At 57.3% G+C, this 14,262-nt stretch overlaps 1 protein-coding gene across 1 annotated transcript; it reads left to right on the forward strand.

Moving 5' to 3' along the window:
- Positions 1 to 915: 915 nt before the first annotated feature.
- TAMALIN (trafficking regulator and scaffold protein tamalin) lies at positions 916 to 7,765 on the forward strand (the record flags this gene model as incomplete). The annotated part of the gene is made up of 8 exons (XM_080810920.1): positions 916 to 1,167; positions 3,255 to 3,304; positions 4,878 to 4,932; positions 5,031 to 5,133; positions 6,310 to 6,403; positions 6,505 to 6,571; positions 6,789 to 6,855; positions 7,266 to 7,765. The coding sequence occupies 8 exons, from the start codon at positions 916 to 918 to the stop codon at positions 7,763 to 7,765; spliced, it is 1,188 nt and encodes a 395-aa protein (XP_080667046.1).
- Between the last annotated feature and the right edge of the window lie 6,497 nt (positions 7,766 to 14,262).

Here is a 14,262-nt window from a genome sequence, read left to right on the forward strand (position 1 = left end):
GAGAACGATGGAGCACCTGCCCCAGCCCTGAGCACCCACTCGGCTCAGGCACATTCCCCTCCCCATGAGTCAATGCGTAGTTAAGATCTTTCTGCTGGGAAAAGGGGTGTCTGAGCTCCAACATCAGTAGCTAGGGAAAGGCTTATCCAGGAGGGACCACTCCTGACCCTCTGAGGGGACAGGCAAGAATTACGCCCACACCCACGGCTGCTGGGTTTCCACTGCTTCCCTTGCTTCTTGAGGGGGGAGGGAGCCTCTCTCACCTCTTCTGGGGCAGCTGTGCAAAGGGGATATCCTTGACCCTCACTCCCTAGGGGCTTCTGCACAGTCAGGGTATCTCTAACCTCCTTTGGGACTTCACCCCACCCGTTGTCCATACCCCTGCACGGCGCTGCTGCCACTCTCCCCTTACCCAAAGTCTCCTGCAGCCCCCTGGATCTCCTAGAATCTTCCTCTGAGCGTCCGAACCTCCTTAAAACCACACACACACACACACACACACACACACACACACACGCACGCCATGTATCCGGGAGACAACCCCCCCCCACACACACACACACACGTGTCAGGTATCCGGGAGACCCCCGCCGGAGGACGTCCTGCTCCCCTCCTTCGTGGCTAGGCTTTCCCTAGTGAGTGTTCAGGTCACTAGACTTTCCCCAGCCTGGCGGGGCGGCGGACGCCGTGGGCGGGGCTCCGGGGCAGCGGCCCCCCAAGGGGCGGGGCCTGCCGCTCTAGGGGCGAGGCCATCCGAGGCCGCTCCCCGCCCGCCCCCCAGCCCGCCCAGCACGCCAATCCTATAAAGGGAAGCGACCCGGGGCCCGCCCGGCTGGCACCCTCTAGCCGCAAGGACCCCCGTCGCTCGGAGCGAGCACCGCCTCCGAGGGTCGCCGGTCACCGGGCGCCGGAGCCATGACCCTCCGCCGACTCAGGAAGCTGCAGCAGAAAGAGGAGGCGGCAGCCGCCCCGGACCCCGCTGCTCGGGCTCCCGACTCGGAAGTCGCTCCCTCCACTCGGGCCCCGACCCCGGCCTCGGGCCCCCGCGCTGCAGCCGCCAGCTCTGGGGCCCCCGGAGACGAGCTGTACGCGGCGCTGGAGGACTATCACCCGGCTGAGCTGTATCGCGCGCTCGCCGTGTCCGGGGGCACCCTGCCCCGCCGAAAGGTGCGTCCCCACCCCCCAACTCCCACGGCCCCCCAGCCCTCGGTACCCTCCGGTGTCTTTTCCCCGAGATCTGCTCAGCCCCGCAACATCCCGCATCTGTGCCCGTTGACCCCACAACATATTCCTACTTCCCCCACCTACTTCCCCAGCCCGCTCTTCCCCCCGACACGTTCTGAACCTGCTGTCCCTCGGTCAGGCTCCTTGGCCCTCTCCTCCAAAGGCTCAAGCCTCCCCCGCCTCCACGCCGCCCCCGATCTCGTCGGCTCCCCACTCCGCTCCCCACACGCAGCCGTCGCGTCTCGCTCCTCTCCTTCCCGAGCACCCCCTTCTCCTGCTAGCTCCATCTGGCCTTCAGCACCCTTGTGCCCCGCCTCCCGCGCCCAGGTGTCTCGAGGCCCCCGGGACCCTTCGCCTGGGCTTCTCCAGTTGGAGCGCGGAGGCCTAGGGCTGCGGTCCCGCCGCTCGCCGGGACACGCTGAGGGTCTCAGAGCCCGGAGGGGGGGGGTGAAGAGGGAGGCGGGTGGACGAGGAAGTGCTTGCGGCGCGGCGGACTCCCGAGAGCTCACCCTTCCGAGGGGACGTCCGGATTGCTGGGCTCCGGGCCTGCGCCTTGCGACGGAGGTGCGGGGCGCGAGGCCACGGCTCCCGGGACTTCGCCGGGACCGGACGCGGTGGGAGGGGTCGCAGGGCGCCCGCGAGGCAGGAAGGATGCGAGCCGCGCCCGCCCTCCGAGTCGCCCCCTCTGCGGGGCTCTTCCTCTGGCCTGTGGGGACCTGAGCGCTCAGAAGTCAGGACACAGACCCAGGTTAAAGAGGGGGGGGGGGCGGTGGTGGTGCTGGTGGCCTTTCCCCGTTCAGCACGCCCCCCCCCCGCCCTTGGCTCCCCCCCCCATACAATGAACAGCTTGTTGAGAATTTGCATTTTATGAAAATCGGGTTGAAAGACAAAGGGGTCTCTCTCTATGCTGCCCAGTCCTTCCACCCTGGCCCATTTGGGAACTGCCCCCACCCCTGAGGCCAGTCTTTGGTTCTGGAAAAAGAGGGCTCACTTCTCTTCCTAGCCTTGGGGCAGCCTGGGGGGAGGGTTAACTAGGGCACCGACCAGGAAGGCCCTGGGCTGTTTAGGGCTCATGGGACAGGGGCTGGTCTGACACAGCCTCTTCTAAGGGCCAATAATTTAGGGAAGGAGAGAGACTAGTTGCTCCAGGGTCCCAAGGAAGCAGGAATCTTCAACTCTGACACCCCCCCCCCCAAAAAAAAACCCTCCCAGTCTCTCTCCTAAGTATAGTGAGACTTAAGGACAAGTTTGAGGTCTGGTTTTGTTTGTTTTGTCCAAGAGTGCAACAAAATATATGGCAACGTGGAGAAACCCAGGTGGAGCTGGGTGCAGCTGGCCACCTACCGCTGGGATCCACAGTTGGTCCCTGAAACGGCCTGTAGTTTGGGGGAGGAGGGGTGGCCCAACTGTCCCCTGACTTTTCATGTTCAGGCTTGAATTGCCGGCCCTCCAGACCTGGGTCTCTGACCCCAGCTCCCCCAAGTCACCGGTTGCGATTGAGAAAATAGGGGGAGATGCCCAACTGGTGGTGGTGGGGGGGGTGTCTCAGGAGTACCTTGATAAGCAAGCCCAGGGTCCCCCTGCCCTTCTTTGGGAACATCTGGAAAGAGCCCCTATCTCAGCTTTCAGAGTCTGGGGGCTCTGAGTCCTGCAGACATGCACCCTGAGGGTAGAGACTATTCTATCTAGATTAATGAGTCCCCCTTTTGCCCCCTCGCCATCTGGGCTAGCACAATGCTTAGAAGACCGTGCATCTGGAACCCAGTAGGACCATTGTGTTCCCACAGTCTCGGTTATGGGGTAGAGCCTTAGGGAGAGCTCTGTGGGGTGATGCTGCAGTGGCGCTTGGCGAATAGTTACACTGGCCCCAAAGCAGGTATGGAACTGGCACCAGACAGGCAGGCGACAGGAAGTGAGGTGCTGGGTCCAGGGCTGGAGCCCAGGGGAGGGACCTCCCAGTGTAGGACTGTCAGCATGGGCTTGAGGACAGTCCCCCTCACCTGCTCCTTCCTCTGTATCTGCCCACCCAGGGCTCAGGATTCCGCTGGAAGAATCTTGGCCAGAGTCCCGAACAGCAGCGGTGAGTTGCCAGCACCCCAGCCCTTGCTCTGGTCCCCAAGGGTCAGGTGGGCTGGGGGTGGGGAGCTGCAGGACACAGCTGTCAGCCCAGTGGGAGTCATTCTCCTCTCAGCAGGCTTCCCTCGATAGGAGTGAGGGGCAGGTGGGGGCGTGGGCTGTGTTAAGGGGGTGGCAGAGAAAGGAGGTAGGGATTCTTGAGTCATCAGGTGCTCCTCATGCCACCCCCAGTCCTGCCAGTTACCCCTCCCCAGGGAGATCTGGATCTGGGAGGTGGAGGAAGTGGAAGTCTTTGGGGGGCTCCCCTGAGCTCTCCTGGTCCCAGCCCACCTTAGGGCCCAGACCCTAGCTGGCTGCATCTGGCTGTTTGAGTCCAGCGACCCCTGCCTCTAAGAGCTTAGTCCTCTGCTGCCCCCATCCCAGGGCTGAAGTAGGCGCTGACCTCAGGCCCTACATTGCTCAGTCCCAGGCAGACTGGGGCCTGGCTGCTAAAAGGAATCAGCAGACGACAGCCCGCTAGCCAGATTGGCCTGTTGGGCCCCTGAGCTAAGAGTTGTTTTTCTAGTTCTAAAGGGTTGTAAAAATAACAACAAAGAACAATCCATGACAGGGGCCAAATGGAGCCCGCAAAGAAAACCTAAAATATGTACTATCTGGCCCTTTGTAGAAAAAAGTTGGCCAACACTTGCAGAAACCCAGAGAGCGCTGGGGTAACACAGAACTTCAGTCACCCTATTCCTCAGCCCAACGCACAACACACACAGTGGGGGGAAAGGCCTCCTTTCCCAGTGGGGAGGAGCTCAAGTTAGGGCTGGGAGTTGCTGGTCAGCATTTGGGGGGCATCTGGGTCAAGCTGGGAGCTGTGGGCCTGGGTCTCCAGGGCCTTTCTGAGGCCAGAGACTTGAAGGGGCCTCTGGAGGCTGCTTTCACTCTGCCTCTGGCGGGGCGGGAAGGAAGGGGGTGGGGGTGGGCAGAGGAAACTCTGGGCTCCCCCAGCAGGCAAGGATCTGGAGCGGCTCCAGACCATTGTGTCCAGTGGGCAGGCCTTCAGTGCGGGAAGGGGCGGCCTTGAGGTTCCCCTCCCCCCAGCCTCACATCTGGTGGGCTGGCCCACCGCAGCTGGGAGGAGCAGCTGTGGTCTGGGCTGAGCCTCGTGACTGGCCTCCGGGGGTGGGGCCAGCCCTCTCCCCAAGGCTGCCGTGTGGAGAGGCTCAGGGCTGGGGCCCGAATTCAGGGCCTCAGCGAGTCAGTGAGTGGTACCCTAGGGCTTGCTAGAAAGCTGGAGGAGTGGCTCAAAAGTTCGGAGAGTCCATTCCCTCTGGGGGCCAGCCATTTCCAGTGCCTCCCTGCCCTGGAGGCCAGATTGATTCTCTGTGACTCCATGAAGCTGATCTGGGCTGGGAATTGGGACGGGCATTCCAGCAACCCGTGATGAGAGTGGGTTGTGGCTGGAGACCAATGAGTCCTGCCTGGGTGTTCTAGAGCAGACCCCAACATCAGTGGAAGGCCACGCTATGGGACCAGCAAGTTCCTTTTCATCCTGACAGTCCTGAAATGGCCCCTGTGTCCCCTTGCAGGAAAGTGCTGACTTTGGAGAAGGAAGAGAACCAGACCTTCGGCTTTGAGATTCAGGTGGGAGAAGCTGGGTACCGAGGGAGTGAGGGATCGGGAGGCCAGGGATGGCTGGCCCCTGCTACAGCCCTGGTGGATCGTCCCCTTGTCTCTGACAGACTTACGGCCTTCACCACCGGGAGGAGCAGCGCGTGGAGATGGTGACTTTTGTCTGCCGGGTTCATGAGTCCAGCCCTGCCCAGCTGGCTGGGCTCACACCAGGTGAGGCCTGAGCCCAGGACACAGGGCTCTGGGAAGGTGGCATGACCTTACTCCCAAGCAGATGGACTGAGAAATGTCTTCTGAAATCAATTCCCCTTCCTCCTCCTGTTTTGAGAAGGCCAAAAAGAAGAATGGATAGAATCTAGGCTTTGGATCCAAGCAAACATGCCATTTACTGTGTGATATCGAGCAGTCCCATCTGCAAAATGGGGGCAGTAACATGCCTGGGGTTTCCCCAGGCACAGAGCCAGGGCCTGGTTAATGGCAGATGTTGCTGCTGCTGTTTTCCTTCCTCCTGGCAATCTGGCCATCCAGCCCAGGGCGGGAGTTGGGAAAGGTGCAACATTCCATTAGATCTGCTCGGTATTGGAGATCAGGACCTATCCCACACCGACCTGGCCCAACTCTGGGGTACCTCTGTTCCTTCCTCTAACAAGGAAATGATATGATGCTTCCAGTAGGGGACCCTTGGGGTTGGCCAAATCTAGAGCCCCAGGTCCCAGGGAGGGGATTGAGACCCTATGAACTCTCTGCCCGTCCCGATTCTGTCACCACTTTCTTCCCTGAGCGGCACCTCCATGCCCACTCACCAGCAGCCTCTGCTGGCCAACTGGTATACTTCAACTTTGCACAATACCTTCACATCCACTCTCCCTCCTGATCCCAGAAGTAGCAACAGTAGGGATCCATGCCCCCTTTTTTACAGATGGGAAGTGGGCCCTCGGAGAGGGTGGCTTCCCCTGCCTCAAGTCGGGAGGTTCTTCGGTGGCTGAGGCTCTCAGAAGCTGAGGCCTCTCATGCCGGGGTGCTGGTGTCAGGTCCCAGCTCTGTGCTGCTCATCCTGACCCCTCCCTGTTTTGGCTGAGTCTCATGACCCCCTGTGGGCTAGACAGAAGTAACCAGCTCCGGGGGCAGCCCAGGGTGTCTGAGAGCGCTCAGCCTTTGGGGACAGTTTCCTGAGGGTGGGGTGAAGGTGTGGGCATATGAGGGCCTGACCCCTGCAGCGGGGGTGCTGGGCCAGGACGAGGTTTCCCCCACAACCACGAGGAGTGGCTGGAGGGAGCTCAGGAGCGTTCTGTGGGGTTCTTACCCTGACCCTTTCCGGCTCGGGTAGGGGGCTAGAATTCTTCAGCCGTGCCTCAAGGACAGATACTGACCCCCCTCTCTGCCTGGCAGGGGACACCATTGCCAGTGTCAATGGCCTGAACGTGGAAGGCATCCGGCATCGAGAGATCGTTGACATCATTAAGGCATCTGGAAACGTTCTCAGGTAGGTCCAGGTGCCATGGTCCCTGAGATCCCCGAGCTCAGCTTCTCTCAGTTTCCACACCCTGTGGGTTCACGCAGCCTTTGATTCCCCAACCTCCCCAGGCTGGAAACTCTGTACGGGACGTCAATTCGGAAGGCAGAACTGGAGGCCCGTCTACAGTACCTAAAGGTAAGAGAGCCGGGATAATGGCCCCCCTCTGCCCTCTCCTCCCCCAGCCCCTGCCCCTTCCAGCATCAGTCTTCCTAGGGGCCCATTTACCTGTCCAAACCTGCTTTTAACCTTAAGATTTCTTCTGTGTACTGCCCGCCCCCTCAGTCTGTCTCTTCCCACCTCCTGCTTGTTTCTTGCTAGCTGCTGACAGGGAGCCGGGGGGTGTCTCTTGCAGCAAACCCTGTATGAGAAGTGGGGAGAATACAGGTCCCTGATGGTGCAGGAGCAGCGGCTGGTGCACGGTGAGTGGAACTCGCCCCCACCCACACCCCCCTTCACGCTCCCCCTCAGAACTAGAGTGTTCCTTCCCTCTCCCAAGTGGAGAGAGGTTACTACTCCGGGCACAGCGCTGCCCTGGGCTACTACACTGCACACGCATTCTGCGTTCATTCTCATGATGGCCTTCGACAAAGCCTTAGTATCTCCATTTCACAGATGGGAGCAGCGAGGCTCATTGAGCTGGTTTCAAATACCTTCGGGGCCATTGCGCCCCGGCCAGTCCTTCCAAGGACTTGAGTGGAGAATCCTGTTTTATAGAGGAGGGAAGTGGGGCTTAGGCCAGGGGACCACACGGATGGTCAGGAGGAAGGAGCGGAGGTCCCCTCCCTGGGCGCTCTGACCTCCCGCCCTCTTGTCCTCTCTTTCCTGGCAGGCCTGGTGGTGAAGGACCCGAGCATCTACGACACGTTGGAGTCGGTGCGCTCCTGCCTGTACGGGGCGGGCCTCCTCCCGGGCTCGCTGCCCTTTGGGCCCCTGTTGGCCGCTCCCGGGGGTCCCCGCGGGGCCGCGCGGCGGGCCGGGGGCGACGCGGACGACGCCGTCTACCACACGTGCTTCTTCGGGGGCGGGGGCGCTGAGCCGCCCGCGCCGCCGCCGCCGCCCCCCGCCCGCGCGCCGGGCCCGGGCCCCGCCGAGGCTCCGCCCCGGAACGCTCTGAGCCGCAGCGCCAGCGTGCGGTGCGCGGGCCCTGGGGGCGGCGGCGGGGGCGGGGGCGGGGGCGGGGCGCCGGGCGCGCTCTGGACTGAGGCCCGGGAGCAGGCCCTGTGCGGCCCCGGCCTGCGCAAAGCCAAGTACCGCAGCTTCCGCCGGCGGCTGCTCAAGTTTATCCCCGGACTCAACCGCTCCCTGGAGGAGGAGGAGAGCCAGCTGTAGGGGCGGGACGGGTGGGGAAGGTATTTATTTATTTATTCGATCCAGCCAGTGCAGAAAGGAGGCGAGGGGAGGGGCGGGTACCCGGGCCCCCCCAAGGGACCCCAGGAGCCCAGCGCAGCGGGAGAGGGTCCTTGCCAGCCGCCAGTCTGCTGGTGCCTGGCTCTCTGTGGAACGCTGCTGAGCCCGAGGCCCCAGATTCCTTTTCAACTTATCCTCCCCTAAACTACAGTGGGAGGTGGGGCAGGGAGAACCAGGCAAGCTGGGGATGGGAGAGGTTTGGGGGCGTTCATCCTACATCTGGGTCAGTAGTGCCTTGTGGGGTGTCCAGGAAAACCCCTCTGGAGGGGAGGAACCCTGTCCCGCGAAGCCCTCTCCTCAGCTTTACTTGCCCCTCACCCTTGGCCTGGGGGAGAAATGGCCTCCGGTCGGTCTTTCCCCTACCTTCCGCACACATGCACAGTTCCAGTTAACCAGCGGGTCCCTGAAGGGGCCTAAGGTGCTGGGCCCCCTCCTTCCCGGCCTCGACCCCTAAGGGCTTGGCCCCTCCCAGGGGCCTGTAACTAAGTTGGGTCCTGCCGGGCAGGGGTCCTGGGTTCTCTGCCCCTTGGGGGACAGGAGTGGGCGTGTCCAGGTGGGATGGGGGCAGCCCAGACTGTTCCACCGTTTTGCATATTGTTGCTTCTGAACCACAAACTGTATAAAATTGACGGTTTTTTGCATCTGTTGTCAGCGTGATGACTGCCTGGTTGCGGGGGGTGGGGGGGGGAGGCAGGACGGTGCTCCAGAAAGCTCTGACTCTACCACACACCCCTCCCCCTAACATACACGCCTCCCTGCGCGCGCGCGCGCGCACACACACACACACACACACCTTGCACTGTATTTTACATCTTATTTGCTTGGAGCCTGCAGCCAGGGGCATAGTCTGGGGGATCTTGACTTCCACGTATGAACCTGAGGAAGAGACCCCACCCCCTCTTCAGAACTTGGGACTCTGGTTTAAGTGCTCTTGAACTTCCCTTTCCAAATCCTCACAACAGGGGGTGGCCAAGGCTCCTCTCAAGGACTTAACTATCCCTGTGCTTGGAACCCTCTTGGCGCTGGGCCTTGGTCTCCCACAGAGGAGGCCTCAGCCGCCAGCCCCCCAACCTGTGACAGGCCTAACCACTGACCACTCCATTGTTCTAGAATGCCTCACTGTACTCCTAAAATAAGATTCTGACTCCCATGCTGGGTTGTCTGACACCCCCGCCTGCCTCAGTTTCTTGTCTCTTCTCGCTTCCTTCTCTGGCCCCTTTGCTATATCCGGAATGCTTCAGATCCCATCCGCTCGAGCCCTCTGCCTTCACTCTTCCCATAATTGGCCCCCTCAGTCCTCAGCTCTGCCTCCCAAAGGACTCCCCACCCAGTCGAAAATACAGTCCCACCTTCCCCTGTGGGAGAGCCCTGGCTTTTTCTGTCCTACCACTCATCACCCTCTGTAGTTGTCTTGACTTCTGTGGAGTCTGGTGTTGGCCTGGCCTGGCTCCCTGTGACAACGCACACTCCTCACAGCAGCCCTCTGGGGACCTTTCCTGTCTTCTCTGCCACTTTCGTTCTTGCCTGCTACTAGCTCACAGTCGGACCCCAATAACGACAGCACGTGCTCACAGCATCTCTGGGAGGTGGACCATTCTTTGAGGAGACCCAAGGCAAGTGACCCATCTAGGATCACGAAGAAAGCAAGTAGCAGAGCTAGGCCTGGGATGTGAGACTCCTGTGCCAGTGCTTGCTGGCAATGACCAGCATACAAGCGCAGCTTTAAGGGGTCTGAGTGGCACCTTCCCCCGCCAGTCCATCTCCTACCCTCTCAGTCCTGCATGGAACTGCACTTGCCTCCTGAATGGGCTCCCTGCTTCCTCTCTTGCCCCTGGCCCATCCCCTCACCTAGTAGCGTGGGCTTGATCTTTCTGAAAAGGAAATCCGATCATAACCCTCCTCACTTAAAACCCCTCACGGCGTCCCCTGGAATAAAAGAATAAAATCCAAACTGTTGCCTATGGCTTATCCATAACATCTTGTCCTTCTGGGCAGACAAATGACAAAAAGACATCCCTTCCTCTGAGCTGACAGCAGCCACACAGGCTCAAGAATGTGGTAACCAGGAGCCTTTGTGCAGTGCACATCTGCGAGGGAGTGTACTGGGATGCCCTGCAGGAGGCCCTCCGGGGTCAGGTCTCTATCTCTCTTCAAGCTCAAATTGTTTCTCCTTCCATGTCACTTCTCCCGTTTAAGCCATACTGTTCTTCCTAGTCTAATTCCTCAAATATGCCCAGCCCTTTCTTGTCTTCACCCTTTGCCCATGGTGTGCTCTCTGCCTGGACTACTCTTCTTTACAAGACTGATTTCTTCATCCTCCGGCTTCAGCTTAAACACTTCCTCACAGAGCTTTCCCAGATCAGATCAGTAGTTTCCTGTCCTCATTATTCTTTATCTTCAGCCCTCTAGTTTTTGTTGTTGTTTTTTGTTTTTTTTCTTCTTTACAGCACTTATTCCCCGTTGGTAATTATATGACTTCTTTTGTACAGATAGGTCTTCTGCCTCCCTAGGGCAGGAAACTCAGCCTTGTTTACATTGTACCTCCAGGGCCTAAGACAGTGAGGTACACAGCAGGTGCTCAATAAACAGGAATGCTTCCACTGGGCGGACCAGCAGAGAGGTGATCACCACCTCCTTCCCACCCCCCCCACCCCTTGTTCTCAGCCCTGGGGTCGGGGTGATGAAGAGGCCCCTCCCTGCTCCAGCTGATGCTGGCACCTGTGGGCCCCTCTCATGATATCCCTTTGGGGCTGGGCGTCAGCCCCAGCCCAGGCACCTGCACCTGGCTACCTTGCCCTCCCTGGTTGGGGGGGGGGAGGGAGAACATTTGATTAAGAAAATGGAGCTTCCCCAGGCTCCCTGTTTGAACAGCTGCTCTGCAGCCATGACAAACAGCAGCTCCCAGAGGCTCAGGTCTTGGGGAGGGGCCCTTCCCTACCTTTGTTCCCAGAGCCCAGGACTGCCAGGGGACCAGCTGCCCCGGCAAAGCCTAGCACCTTGCTGGGGGCGGGCTCTGCAAGGGCTTTCTCCTCCCTGCAGAGATACCCAGCCCCTCTGTGACCAGCCTCTTCCTCCCCTCCTCCCCTGCATCTAGTCTCAGGAGTGATGTCCTGTAGCCCTCACTCAGGTCGAAGGGGACTCCTGGCCACAGCGTGCACAGAGGAGGGTGAGGGGGTGCCCAAAGGGGGGCTGAATCCCACCTCACAGATGATGGGATGACGGCACCAGCACAGCAGCCTCCTGCCGTGTAGGTGGGTGACAGGGAGTGACTAATGTGCGAGCTGCGATGCTAAAAATTAACCCAGGGATCGTGTTTGGTGGAGGGTGGGGGTGGATGGGAAGGGAGCAGGGACGTGGAATAGTGTGTGGCTGGTATTCCCCTGCCCTGCCTCCCTTTCTTCTCCTTCATCTCCCACCAGCTTCTGGTCCTCTCAGTGCCTCAGGGGACTCTGGGAGACCTTTCCCATCCCCAAGCCAGAAGGGACCCCGAATAATTCCAGGGAGAAGAGTAGAGGCCACTCTAGGTCTTGTGCGTGGTACAATGAGGACACAGCCTTGCAGGTGGAGCTCTGGTCTGAGGTCCCTACAGAGCCCTGCACCTGTCCCCATCCCCCTGGCATGGTGGCTGCATGCCCTTGAGCCCCGTGGTTCTCCCTGCTCTGCCCTGGCCAGAGCTCTGCTCAGAAGTGGAGTGGGGAAGCAGAAAGAGCCAGTGCACAGAGACAAGGACAGGCTTCCATCAGTAGGTGGAGTTGGGGTGCACTGTACCTGAAGGAAAGGACAAGGGACTATCTCCCAGAGCACCTCTAGGTACCGGCACTGTGTGAAACACTTCCAGAGCTTTCAGCCACTCAGGCCTCACAGCATATCTGAGAACCATGTGCCACTGTCCCCATTTTACAGATGAAGAGGAAGCTAAGAGTTGGAAAGGTTAAGGTAGCATAGCTGGTACCTGGCAGAGCCAGCATTCCCTCATATATGTTTGTCTCTAGAACCTGGATTGGGCAGAGGGAAGACTTCCTGGAGGAAGGAGTATGAGGACGGATGTCAAGATGGTAAAGAACCGTTTAGAGGAGCTGAGCCTCTAAGGCTGTGGGGCTCTCCTGAGGGGAGGGAAAGTGGGAGCATGGAGGGTGGATGAAAGTGGGACCCGAGGGAATAGTGTCTGAGATGTGCCAGAGAGCAAATGAAGATCAGGTCCAGAGGGATCAAGGCTCCATGTATGTGGGTGTTGTGCTGGAGTGAGGTGAGAACCTTCTCATCAAAAGATTGAGGGGCTCTTGAAACTGGGCTCTGGGGGCCACACAAGGGCTTGGGCTTGGAGAAGAGCTTTGTTGACCCATGTAAGAAAAGACGTTAGAAGGAGTAATCCAGAAACACTCCCATTTTGCTTGGAGACAAATCTGTAGAACTTGAGCTGAATGGTGGCAGGAGAAGAGATAAGACAGGAGAAGGCACTTTCTGCTCACCAATTAGTCACTCCCAAAATCCGGGAAGTGAGAGGCTGCGGGACTCCCCAAAGGTCAGGAGAAATGCCAAGCTGTCTAGTTGGGAGGCTGTCTGGCCCTGCATTTGATGGCTGGATGGGGTGGCCTAAAGAAAGGAGGGCTGGGCTGAGACAAGTGAGAGAGAAAGGAGCCTGGGGCAAGGAGAAGGCAGGAGACCAAGGAGGCCTCCCCAAAGCCATGAAAGAGCCGAAAAATGAGAGGACACCGCAGAGTAGAGCAGGCGTGCCTGACCCCTAGTGGTGACCTCAGAACACTGCCTCTCTCTCAGCCCTGACCTTACAGGCAGGGACCCAGCAGAAGTAGGGTACCCTGTCAGCCAACTGGGGGAGGGTGGCTCTCTCTCCTTAGAGCCCACCTCTCCAGGACTTCCTCAGCCCTGCCCCACACTCACAAAGTGGATCCCCCTCTGAACCACACAACCCATCTGTGAACGTTTTCCTCCTGGAGTATAGAGAGTGCACCAATGTGTACAAGTAAAAAGTATGGAAAAGAAAGGGTGCTAACTAGTAACAACAACAACAAAAAAAAAATGTAAGAATAAATCCCATTGGAGAAGTAAATATATAGTAAAAGTAGTAGATTAATTATTATAAAGCTAGTATGAAGGTTAAAAGACAAAAGTAGTAAAAATAACTATGATTACAATAATTAGTTAAGAGATACAAAGGTCAAAAGATGTAAAATGTGATCAAAAACACAAAACCTAGGTGGGGGAGAGTAAAAATGTTGAGCTTTAGAATGGGATCACACTTCAGTCATTATGAAGTTAAAACAGACTGTTATAAGTTGTTATACATAAGCCTTGTGGTAGTCATAAAGCAAAAACCTATAGTAAAAACAAAAATAAATAAAGAGAAGGGAACATAAGCATACCACTAAAGAAAGTCATCAAGCCATAAGAGAGAAGAGCAACAGAAGAGGAAAGGAGCAGAGAGGAACTACAAAAACAGCAAAAAAAAAAAAAAACAAAAAACAAAAAACACAAAAAACAAAAAACAAAATGGCAATAAGTACATACCTATTACCTATTCGACTTTAAATGTAAATGAACTAAATTCTTCAATCAAAAGACATAATGGCTGAATGAATTAAAAAGAAAAAAACCTGTACCCTTTTATATGCTGCCTACAAGAGAACACTTTAGTTGTAAGGACACATACAGGCTGAAAGTGAAGGGATAGAAAAGATACTTCATGCAAATGGAAACAAAAAACAAACAAAAAAAGCTGGAGTAGCTAGGCTGCTGCTGCTGCTTCTTCTTCTTTTTTTTTTTAAATTTATTTGACAGACAGAGATCACAAGTAGGCAGAGAGATAGGCAGAGAGAGAGGAGGAAGCAGGCTCCCCATGGAGCAGAGAGCCCGATGCGGGGCTCGATCCCAGGACTCTGGGATCATGACCTGAACCAAAGGCAGAGCCTTAACCCATTGAGCCACCCAGGCGCCCCAATAGATAGGCTTCTATTAGACAAAATAGACTTCATTATTATTTTTTAAAGATTTTATTTATTTCACAGAGAGAGACACAGCGAGAGAGGGAACACAAGTTGGGGGAGCGGGAGAGGAAGAAGCAGACTCCCCGCTGAGCAGGGAGCCTGATGTGGGGCTCGATCCCAGGACCCTGGGATCATGACCCGAACCAAAGGCAGAGCCTAAAGACTGAGTCCCCAGGTGCCCCCAAAATAGACTTTAAGACAAAGACTGTAATAAGAGACAAAGAAGGGTGTTACATAATGACAAAGAGGTCAGTCCAGCAAGAGAATATAAGAATTGCAAATATTTATGCACCTAACATAGAAGCACCTAAATGTAGAAAGCAAACGTTAATAGACCAGAGAGAGAAATTGACAGCAAAACAGTAATAGTAGGGGATTTTAATACCCCACTTACATCAACAGATAGATCACCCAAAT

Source organism: Martes martes (genome assembly GCF_963455335.1).
Source record: "Martes martes genome assembly, chromosome: 8".
In the NCBI taxonomy this organism is placed as follows: domain Eukaryota; kingdom Metazoa; phylum Chordata; class Mammalia; order Carnivora; family Mustelidae; genus Martes; species Martes martes.